The sequence below is a fragment of the Gossypium raimondii genome, chromosome 5, assembly GCF_025698545.1.
Source record: "Gossypium raimondii isolate GPD5lz chromosome 5, ASM2569854v1, whole genome shotgun sequence".
NCBI lineage: Eukaryota > Viridiplantae > Streptophyta > Magnoliopsida > Malvales > Malvaceae > Gossypium > Gossypium raimondii.
The window spans coordinates 3,218,551-3,239,033 of NC_068569.1; the positions used below are offsets into that span (position 1 = coordinate 3,218,551).

The 20,483-nt window shown below is 33.8% G+C and overlaps 2 protein-coding genes across 3 annotated transcripts; one reads left to right on the plus strand and one right to left on the minus strand.

Annotated features, from left to right (window-relative positions):
* Positions 1–6,124: 6,124 nt before the first annotated feature.
* On the plus strand, positions 6,125–7,014 carry LOC105771078 (glutaredoxin-C6). The gene has a single exon (XM_012592482.2). The coding sequence runs from the start codon at positions 6,277–6,279 to the stop codon at positions 6,739–6,741; it is 465 nt and encodes a 154-aa protein (XP_012447936.1). The 5' UTR covers positions 6,125–6,276; the 3' UTR covers positions 6,742–7,014.
* Positions 7,015–9,162: 2,148 nt separating this feature from the next.
* Positions 9,163–13,285, minus strand: LOC105771239 (probable ADP,ATP carrier protein At5g56450). 2 transcript variants are annotated; one of them, XM_052631653.1, is made up of 3 exons: positions 12,577–13,285; positions 10,854–10,916; positions 9,163–9,976 (listed from the first exon to the last, which is right to left on the minus strand). In XM_052631653.1, exons 1-3 carry the CDS (start codon positions 12,916–12,918, stop codon positions 9,344–9,346), a joined length of 1,038 nt encoding a protein of 345 aa, XP_052487613.1. In that variant the 5' UTR covers positions 12,919–13,285; the 3' UTR covers positions 9,163–9,343. The 2 variants fall into 2 exon arrangements, with proteins under 2 accessions (XP_052487613.1, XP_012448105.1); XM_012592651.2 differs by lacking the exon at positions 10,854–10,916 and having other exon boundaries at positions 12,577–13,276.
* Positions 13,286–20,483: the final 7,198 nt, after the last annotated feature.

Below are 20,483 nucleotides of genomic sequence, written 5' to 3' on the forward strand. Positions count from 1 at the left end.
AAACATCCCATTTATGCAATAATTTCACAACAAACCCTTGTATTTTTAACATTTTATAATTTAATCCTAAAATCAATATTTAACAAAATCACTTTATAAAATCATCATACTACATAATCAAAGCTCTAAATCCATGTTATTCATCAAAAAATCTAATATTTATCAATTCCAAATTTTTAATAAAATCAAAAACTAAGGTAAGATTTAGTTATACCTAATTGTATCAATCTCAAAAATATAAAATTACAAAAAGCGGGTAAGAATTGAACTCACATGAAGCAAAAAATTGAAGAACCAGATTCAGCTCTCTTCTATGTCTATTTTGAACTGAAAATTGAAGAAGAAATGTCTAGAAAGCTATCCAAATCTAATTTGTTTTAATTTGATTGCATCAAATTTACAATTTTACCATTGAATGGCCTTATTTTATTATTTTTTCTCTTATGCCGCCTCATCATTTTAATTTAGGTTTAATTGCTTCTTAAGTCCTCCCTCATTTATTTATCAAGCCATTTAATCACTTAAATATTATTATTAGCAAGTTTTGCATTTTTTTCAATTTAGTCCTTTTTAATTAATTAACTATTGAAACGTTAAAATTTTTGAACGAAAATTTAATACTACCTTAATGGCACTCCGTAAATATTTATAAAAAAATTTACGACTTGGTTTATAGAAACGAGGTCCCGATACCTCACTTTCTAAAACCACTTGACATAATAAATCATTATAAAACACAATTTAGTAATTCAAAAACTTTTTTAAAACCATATTTGACTCATAAATATTATATTTAATATTTACGAACTTACTTGCTGGATTTGGCGGCCTCGAACCACTATTTCTAATACCACTGAAAAATCGGGCTGTTACATTAATTACTTTTAAAGTGTTATTTTGTGTTTTAAATTGTTTTTAAAATTAATTTATTTTTACTAATTTCATTTAATTAGTAAAATATATATTTTGAGGTTATAAAATGTACTATTTAAAAAATAAAATGTACATTCTTGCTTTTTAGAAAATAAAAAATTAAAAACGTGTTTAGCTTATAATTAGAATTTTAGAAAATAAAAATATTTTTTTTGAAAATCATAAAGAAAAATTATTTTAATTATTCTAAATTTTCTTTATAAAATTGAAAGAGTTGAATACATTGGCTTTTAACTTTCAATTTAATCGGTCACTATTTAAAATCATATATATTTGAAAATATTATTCAATAATTTTTAATATGCAATATATTGATTGTAGCCATATTGATGTACTAATTTATATTATTTCTCATTATTCTATCACGAGAAAATAGGGGTAAATTAGATAAAAAAATCGATTTTAAAACATATTTAGTAAAATAAACTGTTTTTTTTTTTTCAAATTTAGGGGAATATGTCGATTTTGGAGAGAAACAGGAAACACTTCCTACAAGAAATGTTTTCAGCTGACTTGTCGGAAAACGTTTTTTACAAAACGTGTTTTCTTTAAATACATCTATTCCTTTAGTTAGATGGTTAAATATTAGTGATTTTGTTAATGAATCTTAAATTTGATTCCTCTCCTACTCACATTTGTATTTTCTATTTCATGTTGTTTTAAAATTTTAAAATTTTTTAATTAATGTTTTTAATCGATAAATATATTGTTTTCAAAATTTTTAATTGATTTTAACACTATTTAAAAATATAAATAAAAGAGTTATTAATTAAAAACTTGAAAACAATATATTTGTCGATTAAAAACATTAATTAAAATTTTTTAAAAAGTTTAAAGCAACATGAAATAAAAATACAAATGTAAAAGAAAAATTGAACCCAATACTCAATGACAAAACCACTAACATTTAACTGACATGTCAGCTGAAAAGGTTGACTGCAAGAAGCATTTTCTATTTCTCTTTAAAAAAATTAACCTATTTTCCTGAAAATAAGAAAAGAAAAAACGACCTACTTTTCAGAAAAAAGAAAGAAGACTTTTTTCCATAATTTCCCCACAAAATAGGTACTAAACAAGTTTTCATATTTTATTATAAAAATATTTTTATTTACCAAATAAAACTTCAAATTTAATAAAATAGAAAATAAAAATACCTTTCCAAAATGAAACTAAAAAATAAAATTATTTTTAAAGCTAGAGGAGTCTTTCTTTTAGAAAAATGGCAAATCAATTTTTTATCGCATCAAATTTTATTAGTTTAGTGTTTTTTAGTATATAAAAAAACAAATCTTTCGAATTTTATTTTCAACTATGGTGTAATACCAGCAATAAATGTGAAGTGGGCTAGGTATATTGATTTTGCGACTTTCCAACTTGCTACAATAAATTTTCTTTTTATCCATAATAATTGACAGCTGAAATGATTTCGTTGGCCATTATTTTTTAATTTAGAAAATGAAAAAAATAGGAAAAGCTTGTGAAGACAATTAAAATTTTATTTATAATATTATTTTTCATTTATTTTTTCGAATTTATAGATAATGTAACATCACTTTACATATATTATCAACCAACTCAGCATTTAATTGTATGAATTAAATGGAATTCCTTTAGAAATGATCCATGAAAAAGAAATTTTATGGGACCCTTAACAGTACTAGTCATTGACCAATGATCAATCATCTCAAGATAATAAATTTGTAAAAAAAAAATGCACTTCAATGAATAGTTTCATTTATTGATGGAATTTTAAAAAAAAGAAAAACTTCCACATCCCTGTTGGTAAGTTTGATAAATTGAAAATAAAAAATAAATTTTGAAAAATAACTAAACATAAGTTTAAAATTGTTGGATATATATTATTTAAAATTAATTAGGAAATATGATTAGATCATTTCATAAATATAGAATTTAAACTATTTTATATTTTATCTTTAATTTTAAACAATTCCTTAGCAAGTAGTATAAATTTTAGTAAAGGCATGTTTATTGCATTTAAAAACAAAATTATTTGTTAAGAAGGACTTGGCTTATTAGCAAAAGCGGAGATTTTGAGTTATGAGCATCTTCTACAATTATACGTGTAAGTTTTAAAATTTCATGATGTTATGTGTAAAATTTAGTTTGCTTTGTCTGAAATTTTCAATTATTAGTCTACTTATACTCTTAACAATTTGAGAGCTGTGTTGTAATAGTTGGATTCCATTGAGTATTTATTATTACACGAAGCAGCTATTATTTGTATGCATGCATAAAGGAAAAGAAGTAAAGAGGGGCGTACTGGCATGCTTTGCCTGCCAATGCTGTAAATGGGCGAGGGTGTGTGGCATCCGATTCAGCCTTGTTTCTTTTGGTATTTTGTCTTGGATCGGGTTAAAGACATGCATGTTAGGCATGCTTTTACTTTCTCTGAGTTCTGGCAACAGCGTTTAAATATTTTCGTCCAATCCTCCCTCATCTACGACTGATGACGCTTTCAGCATGACGACAAACACCTTCTTCTTCTTCTTCTCTCTTTTCCTTTTCCTCTGATTTGATTTTCGGATTTGACCCTTTATGCATGATGACCACCTTCTTCAAAGCCTGCTACTTTGGTCTCTTCTTTTTCTTTATATATATTTTGTCCAAGGGAAAAAAAGAGGGAGGTTTTTCCCATCATTCGCCATTGCCATTATAGGTCCTCCAATCAATATCAATCTTTTTCTTTTCTTTCTTTCGGTTAAGTAAAGTCAAAATTCAATGCTTCGCATACCACAATATTCATGTTTTCATTGATTGTTCAAGTGGAAGAACTGGTGTTTGCATCCATGTTTTAGTATATAAAATAATAATAATAAATTTAATTAGTAATATTTAATCACACCTCTGCCTTATTTTGAGTAAAGAGAAAAACATTTTCGCTTATTTAAAGAGATTTTATTATTTACAAGAGTTATTATCCACCTTTATAATTTCAAGATTAAAACTATAATAATTATGCATCTTTTTATTTCAAAATTCAAATGATTAATTATTGTAATACATAAATAATAAGTAAATTTTTCCTTACGTTATTACACTAATAACCAAACAAGACATAAATTTTAAAATTATTAATTTTATTTTACTATTTAAAATAAAATAATCATTGACTTTTAAATATATATATTTCTATTTGTTAAAGTTTCTTAATTAACTAAGGTCTTAAAAATAAATTAAAATGAAAGATAAATATGTTTTTTTGAAATTTAATATTTTCATTTATCAATATATTATAAATTTAAATTTAATTAAAATGTCAATCATGGATTAAAAAATACCACTAATATTACGTTGATCTCTCTCTATATAAAAAACACCACTAATAAATAACTACATCTAAAAGTAACCATTTAACTTAAAAAATGATTTCTTTAATTTTTAGGTTTTGTTTTTCAAATTATTTTTTTGAATGAATGTGATGAATTATAATACATTAGAAAAACTTAGGATTTTAACAATTTCCTATGATTCATTCATCGCCCAAGGTATTAAGTATAGCAACACTAAATAATAGAGATTGGTGCAACTCCCCCCAAAAAAACAATCATAAGTGAGGAGGTAAGGTGAAAATAATTAAAGAAAGAGGGTTAAGCGGGACCAAAGTTGAAAGGTGATGCTGATGCTGATGCTGACGCCATCCCCTTTTTACTTATATCATCATATTTATTTTATCACCATCAACGGTCCTCCTTTAATGGGGACTCCTTCCTGCTCCGCTTTTCCGTTTTACACTCCCATATTCAATAATGGTGGGTCCCCTCCTCCCCACGACCCCCAATCCCCTATCACCATAGAAGCATGCTCATCATCCACGTGTCATTCACTCATTGGCTATACCATTGTGACCCAAAAAGGTTGGGGTGGCCCCACATTTGCGTCTCTATCTCTAATTAATCTCTCTCTTTCATCCCCCCGGAAGCCCTCCATGCCTGAAGGAAATCGAAACACAGCTACCACGTGTCATGCTGGGAACGTCACGATGACGTGGCCGGTGTTATTTCGTTCCGATGGTTATGTCATGCTAGTGGACCAGCCACCCCAGCTCTCTTTTTTATTCAGCCCCTGCTTGCTTTTTTCACTGTAGTATCAGCAGCAGTACGATTTAATTTAAAACGGGTTACTCACAGTTCAATATACGGGTTCCACGTGGCGTTGAAGGTGACGTAAGGGGGGATATTTACTACGATCATCAACCAACCATCCCATGTGACCGCTCCGGCAAATATCCAGTATTTCCGAACTACCGTATTATTGTGACGCACGATGTATTGTCCCCTCACTCGTTTGCATCGGCATGTGTAATCCACCCTCTCCAATCATTTGTTATTTCATTTTTCTTTCTTTAATCTTATCCCCTTGTATTTCATACGACTCAAATAGAAACTAAATGCAGCTCTTATGTACAAATTACATATGTAAACATGTCAAAATCCGACAACATAGAAGAAAATCTGAATAGATATTTTCTTTTTTTTCCATCTAATTTTAAGATGAAAAGAATCCACCTTTAAATTTTACTCTTGTCATCTTCAAAAATATCCAACCCACGCCATCATTTCCCTTTCTAATCTTGGCTTCGAAAAATGCCAATATACATGCACATGACTTTGATCAAAACAAAACAAAACACAAAAATATTACTAAATATATCGATTCCAGCTCTCAGAATTTTTGATAAATTTAACATTGATAGCATCAACCCAATTAATCAACAAATAAAAAATAACGGAACAAATTAAAAATTAAACATATAAATTTAATGTAAAAAATCTCTAAAGAAGATAAAAATCACAGATAAAGATAATTTTATTATAATAGTAAAAGAACGAAAAGTGCAAAAAATAGAGATAAAAACTAAACCAAAAAACTCGAAAACAAAGAACCCTTAAAACAAAACGTAAACACAAAATTCTCTTTATGAATTCTAATATTTAATGGATGTATTTTTATGATTATAAAAGAAACTATTTATAACTTAAATTACTAAGTCAAAAAATTAAACTAATAATTATTAAATATATTATATTAATAAATATTAAATCTTTTAAAATTATATATTTTATTTAACTTTAACTTATAAATAATCTTCTCACAACTCTAAAGTATAATAAACTTTTGATTTAAAAAAAAAACACCTATGTAACATGGTACTTTATGATGTAAGCAAACCATAACCGAAGCAAAGGCACTTTTCTCTTCCCTCTCACTCTGTTTTATACGTAGTATTTAACTCTCCCATCGCACTAGTTTTTCTCTCGTTGGCATTACCACAATCACACACAAAAGCTTCCTTGATTTTTTTTGTTTTGTTTTGTTTTGGCGATGCAAAGGTTAAGGAGCTGGTCGAGTGACGTCGTGCAGCTTGATCTAAGTCCACTGCCACCACCACAACCTCCTCCTTCCTCAAACAACACCCCCATGAGCACCACGGCCATCAGCGGCGCCGGCTTTTCCATAGACGAGGAGGAGCCAACGGAGGCACGAATCAGGAGGTTGATATCGGAGCACCCAGTCATCATCTTCAGCCGCTCCTCCTGTTGCATGTGCCATGTGATGAAAAAACTCTTAGCCACCATCGGGGTTCACCCAACTGTCATCGAACTCGATGACCACGAGATCGCTTCCCTCCCTCCACCTCCTGCCCACGATAGCCTCTCCTCTCGGAGTCCTGCTCCCGCTGTCTTCATTGGCGGAACATGCGTTGGCGGTCTTGAATCCCTTGTGGCTCTCCACCTTAGTGGACACCTAGTCCGCAAGCTCGTCGAAGTTGGCGCTCTCTGGGTATGATACACATAATTAATAGCATAAGAAAAAAAATATAATCAAGCTGCCATTTTTTTATGCTTTCCAAATCTGGGTTTTCCTTGTTAAAACTTCTTTGTAAGTTGATCATAAAATTAGGCAGTCCAGTCCCCCCTCACCCCCCCCCCCAAAAAAAAACAATTTCTGCTTTTTCTTCCCTACTAGCTTTTTTGGTCAAAGAAAGCATATTGAAGATAGTATTTTAGGGAAATTGTAGTAATTAAATCAAGTTAATGAAATTGTATTGTATGTGTGAAATTTCTTCTTCTTTTTTTTCTGTTGAATTTGAGGGTTTGAGGGAACTTACTCCGGTGACCCAGGGGGTTGATCTGAGTTAGTACAATGAGCAATGAGTGGAATGGGACCCATTAAAGGTGGGGTCCGTTGCCAATTATTGAGCAATCAGAGCCGTTAAAATTTGTTCCAGGTGGGCTCTAGATGAAAAAGAATGGTTAATAATGTCATCTGGGAAGGAGGAGGTTTTTAATTTTTGTTAGTGATGCTTTTTACTGACAATGACGAGCTCCAATCAAAGAGGGCATTGTCATAATCTGACAAAATTCTTCCAATTATTAATAACGTAAAAGAAAAGATAAAATAAAGAAAACAATATACTGGGAATTCTTACACGGCTCTTTTTTCTGCTTGATTCTCTTTCCCACAGATTTCATTCCACAATTCGTGGTTCAACATTTTTCGTTGTGATTATTGCCAACAATACTTCTTTTTCTGGGTTCAAGCTATATAAACCTAGCCAGTTGTCTGCAATTTGTATAAATTAATTACTGCTTTAAGTTCAAACATAAAGTAGATCTTGGATTTTGGTTTTTTAATGACTAATAAAAAAAAGGGTTTTGATGATCCCAAGAACGTTTGAAAATGAGCTGTGAAACAACCCAGAATTCCAGGTTCTTAAACAAGTACAGTGATGAAGTGAAAAAGCTGTGGTCTTTAGTATATATATTACTTTAACATATTGGGAGCAAAGTGAAGGGAAAGCTGACAATTAACATAAACTAAAATTGAAGGCAAAGAAGTTGTCACCAAGCTATCAGACAGTATTCCAACGCATATCATAGCTTCAGTTCAATCGCCTTACACCTCTCATTTCATTACAAATATTCTTACACTTTGATCTCGAAATTTTATTTAATTTTTTGAATTTATTTTAAATGTATATATATTTGAATTTAACATCTAGTTATTTGTGTTAATATGGATTAAAAACTAAAAAGTCTAGTTTGAAGTCAAATGAGATGAAAATATATTTATATTTGTTGTTGTTGTTGTTCCTTTGGGTTTGGAAAAGACAGCACCTACCCACGAATCACAACCACAATTGAAGAGTGGGTGGCAAGGTCACTTACGGATTTTGGTTTTTTTTTTTAACTCGAAAAATTTACATACGGCAGCCATGCGGATGTGATGTTTTGTTTGATTTTACCCATCAATGGTCCCCATTTAGAATCTTTACAGCCTAACGTAAGAAGAATCTCTCCTTCTGATTCTCTATAATAAGCAATTTGGGGGATGAAAAAGAAAAGCTAAAAGGAAAGTAATAGTTTCTTTCTTTTTTTTTGGGGGGTATATATTTTAATGGAAGTAATGAAAAATGGGCAACTCAAGTGCCCCACTGAAAGTTCCTTAATGGTAGGGTTTTAGGTTAAAAACTTAGTCTAAAAGTTGGGGGTGAGAAAAAAAAAGCATCTTTGAGTACTTTATTAGTTCATCACCTCTTTTGTTTTCTTTTGCTCTTTTTTTTTGATGGGGGTGAAGTCATGGTTTTGCTTTGGGTCTCTTTTATGGTGTTCCCACTTGCATTCATGTGTTTATATTATTGTCCAAATTTTTTTTTCATACCTAATCGGTCGCAATAATATTTTTTGGTTTAGACCCATTGTTTATGGCTCACAATCCTCTCCAGTTAAGACCTTCCCCAGATCTTACTTTCGACAATCCTTATATGCTACCTCTTGACCTCAATAGCTTACATCATTTTGGGTGGCAACTTAAGTATTTTACTGATCCTTTGACCTATTCCATTTCCCACAAAACTAAACATCGTATAATGTTAAATTTATAGTACTACTAGTTCATTACAACTGTTAAGTAATACCACATTTTACTTGTTCCCTTTACTACTTTGTACTACTTTTCTGGGGCTAATATGTTCATCCTGAGATTGGGATTTTTTCTTTCTTTCCTATAATATTAAATTTTCAGGAAGAAAACAAGCAAATTTATGGGGTTTTGGCTCAGGATATCCAGAAGAATATACCAGACACAGGAACGTGGATGTTGTTATGAAAGGAACAACTGCACAGCACCCATTTTATATCCCTTCCCCAAAGACAAAATTGTAAAGAAAATCACACAAATCTGACAATGACATCGACCACAACATCATGCAACAACTTTTGCTCTTTTTATTTGTAAGGAAAATCAAGGTGTGTGTGGATTGCCATGTTTGGTAAATGAATGTCATGTTCGGTTGAACTTTACAAGGCTTTCTATGCTGTAACCCTGAATCTGGTTCTACTACTCTAGCCCTTTTGTTTAAAAGAAAACTATAAAAAATTGCTTCCGACTAAGATCCACCCCAATTCATGAACTTCTTGACCTCATCGTATAGAACCAAGATGGCCGCAGTACCGGTGCTCCTAAAAACATTAGACACGGCTCCACGGTAAAATGAAGTCACCCCTTCTGTCCTATAAATCGTTCTCCAGCAGTTCAGTGTGCTATGGTACATTGGTTTTTCCAAGCCAGATTGCATCATCATCCGCCTCCTAACTGTATCTAGTGGATACGACAACAATCCAGCAGAAGTTGTCACAGCTTGGGCCACCACCCACCGTTTCCATAATGCCAATTCATTTCTGGATTTCTCGGACAAAATTTCCTTCATTGTATCAAAACCTCCAAAATATAGACCCCGATGAACAATCATCCCATGTAGAGAGGCGGGAAGACCGCTGTAAATTCCCCAGATTCCATCCTTTTTATACATAGTACTCAAGAAATGATAAATACCTCGGAACTGACGAACATCAGTTCTCCCAATGTCTGCAGCAAGACGTGTATGGGCAATGTCAAGAGGGTAGATTATGATCAATGTTGTGCAACCAGCTGCAGCTCCGGCGATAAAGTTTGCAGATGCTCCTGAGAATACATGACCATCTTGAAAACAGCCATTTCTTAATATGTTTCTGTACAGATCCTGCATAAAGAGGTGCAAAGTAAGGAAAAAGATAACAGGAGATGCTGTAAGTTGGAGTTTTCATTTTTGAGGCACTGGTTTTGAAGGTTGTTTTTTTGTGTACATACAGAAACTTTATTAGGCCTATAGCTACTTAAAAGTAGTTAACTCTGTACCAACTCATACCCCCCAAGGATATCCCCTTGGGACTTTCAAGCTTGGTTACAATAAAGTAAATCTTCATCTTCATTCAAATGTGTCGTCACAAACTTGTCTCAATGCGTTTATCAAGTGATTCTTTGAAATTGTTACTGATGGTGAATTGGCAATATGTTGGGCAAATTCATCTCACCTATTCCTAATGCTCTTCCAGGGAGTAACACTATAGTTATTTCTTAAAGTTGTCAGTCACCACTTAGGGCATTCTCTGACCTTTCCTGTCCCTATTATTCCGACATCATGATTATCTTTGATATCGGACTTAGTTTATGCACCTTAGAAGGGAATTTTTTTAAAGAATAAAAGAGAAACATGCAAACACTGCGTGCGCATGGACATATATTTAGGGGGGGAAAATCAGTTTACGTTTTGATTTGATGGCAACTTAAAAACTTTATTATTACAAACCTATAATGAATAACACTATGATCGGGTCTTTTAACAGCATCTACAAAAACACAAACAAGTAAAGTTCCATTTGAATTATCCACAATTTACGGCTAAAATGTACATCTTTCTAGGTGGAATAGTCAAGTTTGAAAATCTTTATCTCTTCAGACTCGCATGCCTCTATTATATGCTCCTATATAATATGAAAAGCCAAAACATTGAATCACGACATATTAACAGTAGCTGATAGCCTGATACTCTGCAGTAAGGCTCATTGTGGTAAACTAACCTTGCCGGTTAATGCTCTCTTCATCTGCCAAGGCCCTGAAGGGAAATACTCTATAGTCTCCACCTGCTATAAAGGCATAACATCATTTTTCCTAATACTCTGTGGAGCCATTGAAATAATATTCCATCCATTTTCTGACAAATTCCTGAGATTTACAATACACCCAAAAGGGTGCTAGAAGCTTCAAACAGTTCTCAACCATGTATAAACTTGGGTGATATTCAACCTCACACAAGAATCCTAGCATGGTAAACTATGTATTTTTTTATTCGTCATTAGATATGGTTGACTATTCGGATATATTGCATCCTTGTGTTCAATTCAGGCATACATCCTTTGCAAACTCATTTAGGTTTGTTTTTATGTTTTCCACCCAAGCTCCCTCTAGTCTTAATCTGTTTCTCATCACACTCAAGTTATATTCTCCATCAAATCACATCTTATTTAGCATCAGTATGTCTTACTTACATGGCACCTTCAGTGAGATGGCCTGTCCTCAATGGGTATATATCTTGTATCTTCCCCTTGTATTCCTAATTGTATCTTCCATTATATATAGAGACATCTAGAGTAGATTTTCACCTCAGTGACTTAAATTCTATTTTTGGAATATTTTGATACCTGAAGCCTAACACTGAAACTAAAACAACATTGATACTTCGACAGCCATACTGTAGCCATACTGTAACATTTTCCTTCAAATTTATGTGGAATTCTATAATCAGATAAGATTTTGTAGAATTCCCCTGTTCCATCCATCCTACCTGGATCCAATGAGTGACCTCTCTATCAATCGTCACATTCTCCAAGAAAAAATTCACCTAACAGCATTTTCTATAACCGATCCTCAATTCAGAGCAAAGCCTGCAATGAGTTTGTATTCTAACTACGCTATTTTGATCAATTAAAGGCTAAGATCCTTGTATTTCGTAACAAAAAGCCTCATCTTAGAGTAAAGTTGTTCACCATCTAATCAATAGCAAAAAGCAGCAATGACAGTTGAATAAGGTAAAGTATTAGGATGAGAAAGTCAAAGGTCCTCCATGGGAGTAAAATGTCTACGAAGATTGAACTTGCAGATAAAAGAAGTTTGGATGTTATAGACTAGCATGTTTCACAAACTCTGCAGAGCGGCTTAATAAGATTAACTTAAATGAGGACAGTTACAAGAACAAGGTGTTATGGAAACAGGGCAAAAAAATACCACAGCCCATTGCATTTTGTTCCCATATAATGAGTAGGCTAAATGAAATTCAGTTTGGAGATTCGGGCATTGTTACGGGTGATAAGTTTTTCAAGTTATCAATACAATATGGATGAGATTGACTTGGGAATTATAACAGGAATTGCACAAATAGCAAAGCCCTGAAGAAATTAAAGTTGCAACTAGCAACGTGGACTAGCAAATCAGCTTAAATTTCAACAGAAACATTCTCTGTATTATGACCATATAATACATACAAACAAAGCAAATCACATAAAAGTGCACAAATTGGTATCCAAATCTCCCAAGCTATATAAGAATAACATCATCATCGTCTCCAAGAAACATTTTATCATTCACTTCACGTGCATATATAATATATATTATTTTTTAAAAACTTTTAACAACCCCATCTCCAAAATAACATCTGGCAAGACTAAAACGACCCATTAATTCACTATAAATATCAACCAAAACCAAGATGGAAAACAAAAAAGGAAAACAAGAGAAATTTATTACCTTGAGGGAGAAATTAAGAGCAACAGAAGGGTAATATCTAAGAACACTACTCCCATTGCCTCTCCATAATGAAAGAGTGCCTTCTTCTCTAACCGTTCGGAAGATACAATCAAACATCCCTTTGAATTTCCTTCTTCGACCAGCTACGATAGCCAAATTGCTCTCTTGGGTTTGAAGCAATAACTTTGCCCTCTCAATGGGTGCCACGATCGTGTGCACCACGCCACCCATCACCGCTCCCGCCATCAGATCACGGTGGAAGCTCGCCAGCCATTTATACGCCCCTGACGACGATCTTAACCATCCCCTGTTGTCTAATCCACCATCTTCTTCTTTGCTCATAACTTCCCAAGACCCAAACTTCTTTGAACAGAACAAAAAAAAAAAAAAACCTTTTTTCCTTTCTTCTAGTCAGTAGAAATGGTGGGAAAACAATTGTCAACTAAAAAGATTGAAGCTTTTGCCTACGAATGGGATCATAGTAATTGCTTTGTTTTAGTTAAACAACCAGAGTTTTTGGCTATCCACGGAGGGCTTCTCTTGTTTTTAGCTTGGCAAATGTTGTTTCCTCTTTTGCCAAAAGACAAATTAACAAAATTTGTCATACGAGGTTTTTTTCCCAATTATATAGTTTGATTGGAAGGAAAAATTAGCATTTTATAGATAGTTTTAACAAACGGAAAACATAGAAAAATTGGTTTAAAAGAAATAAAAGGAAGAAAACAAAGGGGAAGCAGAAGAATATGAAAAGAAAAGCAAAGTTAAAATAATATAAAAAATTTGCTCAAAATGAAAAATATAAGGACCAATTGTAAAATTTAACTTAAAATTTTTATTTGAAATAATAATTTAATTTGCCACGTCACTTATTACTATATTGTCGACGGTAATTAATGATTTAGTGATTAAAATGTTACAATACGATAACATAATTGACTACAATATAATATTTTAAACATAAGTTATTGAAATATAACTTGAAACAAATAAAATGATTATTTTAATAGTTTACCGCTTTTAATAACGGTTGATGTCAAAATTTCTCTTTAATTACGGTAAAGTTCATCTACCCTCTCTAGATTTTGCCAACTCATAAATTTAATCCAAGTATTGACAAAGATCTAATTGGAAGAACTGTGGATTTTAATTGTTTTTTTCACTTATAAACTCAATTTATGAAGGGCATTAAATTCTTTTTAAAGATTCAAGTACTGGTTATTTAGATCTAACAAAGCTAATAATACTATTTCCTAGGCCTCTTTGACTGGGTATTCTACTTTAGATAAATTTGTTAATATTTTGTTATTAATTCAAATAGGTTGTTACTTGTTTAAATAGGTTGTTAAGATTTACTAGATAAGTCAGGATCACATTTGTAATCATATATATATTCCATGCTCTATCAAATATAGAAGCAAGCTCTTCACTCCATTCAATTACTTATCTCTTTATGGTAATCGAGCATCTCAAACTCACCCATGTAGAGTTCTAATTAATAAATTGACCAAAAAGTAGTTAAGTATCACTAAAAGTTGTATTATAATAATGTGATATTTGATAAATATGAATTAATACTAAGAAAAGGGAAAATTACATATAAAAGCCCTTTTTTAAAAAAAATTACCGGAATGGCCCTATTTCACCCAAAGTGCGTCCACATCAGCGCGATGTCAGGGGACGTGGCAGGAAAACGCATCTCGAGAGTTGCTTGCCTCACGTGACGTAAATCGCTCTCTTAAAGGCGCGCTTTATGTCCGAGTAGGCAACGCTTCTCGTGGACGCCTGCCTCTCTGCGTAGTGGGTTTTTAGTTTAGGGTTAGGGTTAGGGTTTTGGTGTTTTAAAGTTTAGGGTTTTAGAGAAAAAATTAAATAAATAAGGGATTAGGATTTAGAGCTTGTCAATTAAATTAATTATAAATTTTTCAGAATTGGATTAGTTTTCGTGTTTATTATTTTTAAGAAAAATAAATTAAATTAGGGTTTAGGGTTACTAATTTAATTAAAAAATTTTAAAAATTAGATTAGGGCTATAGTGGTTCCTGATAAAATAATTTCGAGTAGATGCTTTTGAGCAAACAGTGTCAAAAACTCTTTAAGCAGGATGCTTTGTCAGCAGAAGTACTGAAAAAAGCTCCCATGTGGACGCACGGATTCACTATTCATTGATATTTTCCCTGATTTTTAGCAATTTAAAACTAGTATTGATTAGCGAACCCCAAGAAGTTATACAGGCCAGATGCAGGGAGGCCATGTATGGTGCAGTAAGGTAGTGCAAGAAATTAACAAGGCCAAGGCGCGGGCGAACACCATGTACACAGTCTGTCACGACCGAGATAACTTATGGTTTTGTGTGACATAGTTTGACAGACCATACCAAGGTGTTATTGGCGGGCAATATCAGGTACACTTGCGAAATAGGACTTGCGACTGTAGGATGTTTAACGCACTTCGTTATCCATGCGCTCATGTAATTGCAGCTCGTCAGAATTTTCGTCTGGATCCGATGAGTTATGTCGATGAAGTGTACAAATTAGAAAACATGTACAATGTCTGGAGACACGTATTCCCACCGGTCTCAGATGAACGTAAGTGGCAGTCTATATCGCTTGCTCCCTTTAAGCTGTTACCAGATAGAGAATTGCGTTGCAAACCAAATGGTCGACCTTGCTCGACTAGAATACGTAACAATATGGATATCCGAAAAACTGTCACTCAACATAAGTTGTGCGGATGGTGTAGGAACACAGGCCATACAAGCCGATCATGCCCAAATCGCAATAGTTGAACGTTATTGGAAGAAATTTTGTATTATTTCTATTTTTTTAAATCGAAAATTGGTACAAATATTCAGAATATTAACTTATTTAAAAGAAAATCTATTTTATTAAAAATATTAAAGTAAATTACAATTACTTTATTCAAAAAAACATATTCAAAATAAATATTCAACATATTACCTTATTTAAAAGAATTTCTATTATATTAAAAATGTAAAAGTAAATTTCTATTTTAGTACATGAAATAATATAGAAGAATTTCTATTTTATTACATCAAATAATATCAAAATATTCAAAATATTGGTAGAAATATATTAAAATAAAAATCAATCTCCGTGTCACGGATTCAAGGCCACATGGCGGCAAATCGATTCGCTACCGGATTCTTCCTTTGTCCAACTTCTGGCGGGGGTTGTGGTTGCTCCGGCGGGGATTCTGGTTCCTTCGGTAAGGTATTTGGTTGTCGGTGTTGGGACGATGAGCCATCTTGATAGAATAGTGGCTATTGAGGTGTTTGCATCACCAACGGCGAAGCTGTTTGAAACCCATACGGTGACGGGGATTGGTAAAAAGAAAAGCTCTCCGATGGCCCCTCTTGCGATCCCTCGTGCGACGTTGGCCTATACATCGGCGGTCCACTCGACGTAACAGAAAATGGATATGAACCGGGCCATAAACTCCAACCTGCTATAGGACTCGAAAAAGGAAACATATAATGGTTAAGATACATAAAAGGGCTAGGATACGCACCTGACATCTGTGCCATGGGTATCATCGGTTGAACTGCTGGGTCGGGTGACTGTGTCGGTGCTCTAACTGGGCCTGGTGATTGAATGGCCGCTGATGACGGGCCGGGTGAATGTCTGGGCCTCGTTGATGGGCTTGCGTCGTCGTCCCTTCGTCTTGGATTTAAAGGGTCACGTCGTTCCCTTTAGACACGTAATTGCCGCTGCCTCTCTTCTACCGACAGTAAATACGGCTTGCCATGGATCCTAAACCATGGCATGTATTCCGGTACGCACGCTAACTCTGGAACGATGATCGGTTCCCGAGTAGGTATATAATCATATTGATCTTTCCATATTTAGATGTAGTATGACCAGAATCTCGGCCAATCCGTATGCAATTGCCGTAGGTCGATTTTGTGCTGATCATCAAACACCTCAGGTGCCACGGGAATCGGTTGTCGGAATGCAAATTGCCGTAATACTCTGTCTGACTGGTGCATCTCCACGGTCGCATAGTTGACCAACGCGACTTTCACGTGCCAAGCGTTTGGATTTTGGAAGTACTCATTCGGAATTACTGCCCGAATTACCGGATCCTCGTATGGTGTCCATTCAAACTATATGAACATGATAGAAGTATTAGTTATATACATAATACATAATACTAAATACTAAATACCAATAGACTAGCTCATGATGGAAATATCAATTTTATTTAATACTTACTTGTGCTTCCGACTTTTGGTCTAATAGAAGCCGTATATCTTCAAGACAGCTAGGTAATCCAGCATAACTTGCTGGATGGTTCCACCTAATTAAATAAATTTTTAGCATACTATTATATTTTAAATCTACATAATAATTACAAAATCTAATATAAAATTTACCTCGTTATGAGTGGGAATGTATATGGGTGGTCTACTCGAGGACGTAAAAATGGAAAGCGAAATCGTGCTCATGACTGCAGCAGTGACAGAAAACCTTCGATTTTCACTTTATTCGGTCGCGTCGCCCCGCACATCTCCCGGTACAGTGTTGCCAACACGACCGACCCCCAACTCAATTCACCGGCTGCTCTAAAATCAACGAGTTTCAGCAGCCATCTTAGATGTACGAGGTTTCATGACAAGTTCGACATCAAATAACCTCCAATTATCTGAAGAATGTATGCCCGAGCATATCAAATTATTTCTAGTTCGGTTAAATCATCATCCGGATTCGGGAATGTGTCTCGTAACCAACCTATCTCGATCCGACCTTCGTTAATATTTTCCGTAATAGCGTCCAAAAGTTTGTAGCATACCGCTCCCCAATCGCCAGATTGAACAGACCCGGTGACTGGGTACCCGTCCACCGACAATCTCAATTGCAGATTCACATCTTCCAAAGTGATAGTGCACTCTCTACATGGAAGATGGAATGTGTGCGTCTCGGGTCTCCACCTCTCAATCAACACACTGATAAGTTTCGGGTCCAACTTGCATCCTCATCCTACCGTCGCCACGTGCCAAAAACCCGCTTCCCTCAGGTAATTCTCTACCAACGGTGATGGAGGACCATGCATATTACGGATATAGCATTGCAATGTCCGATCTACACACTTTTATAACAAATAAGAAATTAATAATTATTTAAAATTGCATAAATAAATTTTTTTTAATAATATTTAAAAATTAAATTTAACACTTACCATTTTCATTTGTTCGACGGATATGTGCTTGTCATCAAGACGAATCAATTCTTGGGCCATTGTTAAATTCGTACAAATTTTTACGATTTAAAAAAATCAAAAAAATAAAAATTAAATTTTTTTAAATAATTAAAAAATTAAAGCTCTTTTAAATAGGGATTTGAGAGAAATTTGAGAGGAAATTAAGAGCAAATTGAGAGGAAATTAGAGAAAGGATTTATTTGTGAAAAAAAAATGAAAGGGTGGGGGGTTTTATAGTTTTTTTTTACCGTTAGGGGGTCACCAACGGTTAAAAAAGTAGCCGTTGCTACTGTTCACACGCAGCCAAAATGCGTCCCCAGGGGAGCGCTTACGTGGCAGGAAAACGCGTCCTTGAGGGTGCGCTTTGTTGCCACATAAGCAAAGCGCTTCCTTGAGGAAGCGTTTTCCTATCACGTCCCCTGACATCGCGCTGACGTGGACGCGCTTTCGGGAAATTGAGCCAATCAAGTAATTAATTTATTACTGGACCATTTCGATAAATTTTTTAAAAATTAGGCTTTTTTTAGTGTTTTGCCCCTAAGAAAAGACATGATGGATGTTGTCATGTTAGAAAAAAAAACATGGACATGAGCAAAGCCACAAAGGTTGCTTTAGTATTGCAAATTTGAATGGAACCAAATACCAAATGTGTTGGCATTTTATAGGCATGAAAAAGGTGGTACGGCCTAGCCTACGGGGACAAACGGCAAAGATGCTTTGTGATTACAATTGCAAAAGCAAGCATTAACAACAGTGTGAAAGGGATGGCTAGTGGTGGTAATAACCATGGAATTGCTTGTTTTACGTAGTACTTTACGCAATAAAAGATGGAGAAAATATGCAGGGGATGGTGCCTTCTTTGGGGGCTGTTATGAGAACCGAATATATTTGCAGTAAAGTCTGTTTCTTCTTTTTAGCAAATTGATTGATACCCTAAACCTCAAAAAGGAGAAATGGTTTCACAATCAAGCCATACACACCATCAACCATAAGCTGCCCCAATGGGTGACTGAAGAAGAATAATACTCGATACTTGTTAAAATGACAGGGCTGTGATATTGTCTTTGTCTATTTTTGGTTTCAGTTGAGTTCAGATGTAGCACTCTTCTCTTTAACCCTATCTTTGATGGTTAAAAGGGCGGGGGTGGAAAACCAACAATAATGCAGTCTTATCATACGTGAAGAACAGGAATGATGATCCCATTTCTTTCATGATTTCATATTTCTCAGTTTCCGTTGCATTTCTTTTCTAACATCAACTCATTATTTTCCTCAGTAGGACGTACACATATACATGATTCATATAAGAAGTGTCTGGCACATGAGACTTTGTATCAATTGGGTCTTTAACATGTGGATCATTTGGCCCACCATCTGAACCAACTACAGCTTGCTGTTCGTGAACCAACCAGTCCCATAGCCATAGGATCCCAGACAACTTTTGTCGGTAGTATTTATAGTTTTGTAGAAAATGTATATATATCTGTTAAAATGACATTAATTTTATCTTGTCTTCACATTGTCATTTCAAAGTTTAAACCCCCCCGGCAAGCCAAAAATTGAAAATATTAACCTTAGTAGAACCGAAATGCTATCCAAATAAGATTGATATCTCAATATCTGAATCTTGTCCATAAATCCAACAATATCTACAGTTTTTCACAAGCTGTGTAATGTGTATCTCTTAAACACTGGGTCTGCTTCTTCTTCTTCTTCTTTTTTTTTTTTTTTTTCAGGTTCTTTGATTGATTGAATCCTATCCATAACTATCCAAGACCCATTTAAAAGATTTTCATATCCTTCAAAATATCTTATGTCAATGTCTGTCAATATTCCCTTGTATTATTGAAACAGCCTACATCAAAAGCAGTGCACCATGGTAGTGATTAAGGAGAAGAAAATTTTCAAAAAGAAGGCTATATCTTTTTATGGAAATCCATGGGAGTTTTTGTTCTTGGTTTACAATAGAGTGGCGAACAATTCAGCCTTTCATCTTACCTTTCACTGTGACTATATATATGGTGAATGATAGCACTAGCGTTTGACTCTGGTTTTTTTTTTCTCCCTTCTCTTACAGTACCGCATATGCATGTAACATTACTGTCTTCTGTTTGCAGATATGTTCATTCACTCAATATGTAAGTCAATGCAAAGAAGAAAGTTACAATTTGATAAAAGCTGGATATGACATAGTAAAAAAAAAAAGAAGAAGGATATTGGATGCCATCTCCAATTACACTATAACAACATCCAAAGCCTTTTTCACATCACGGGGGGAATCAATCACATTAATAATTAAATCTTATAATTGGTGTGTGTATATATATAATGTGCCATATGGCTATGGCTGCGAGGGAATAAATTAAATATTTAATTAACTGTGTTTAAGCTTGTTAATGAGCTGGAAGCAAGTAAACAAACTTAAATTGAAATATTTATATATAAATGCATAATGCAAAAGGTGAAAATGACAAATGAAAACAAATTAAACACAACTTTTGTTTTAATGGACCCATTTTCTTTTCTTTCAGTGTGAAGACAAAAGGTACTGTGAAGAAGCATGAATAAAACATATATATAGACAGTGTATCTCCAAAACATGCCACATTAATATTTTCTGTCTTGTAATATATATGTATTATCGGGTGAGTGGTTCTACATTTTCTTGTATTTTTGCTTTTGCTGGCTCC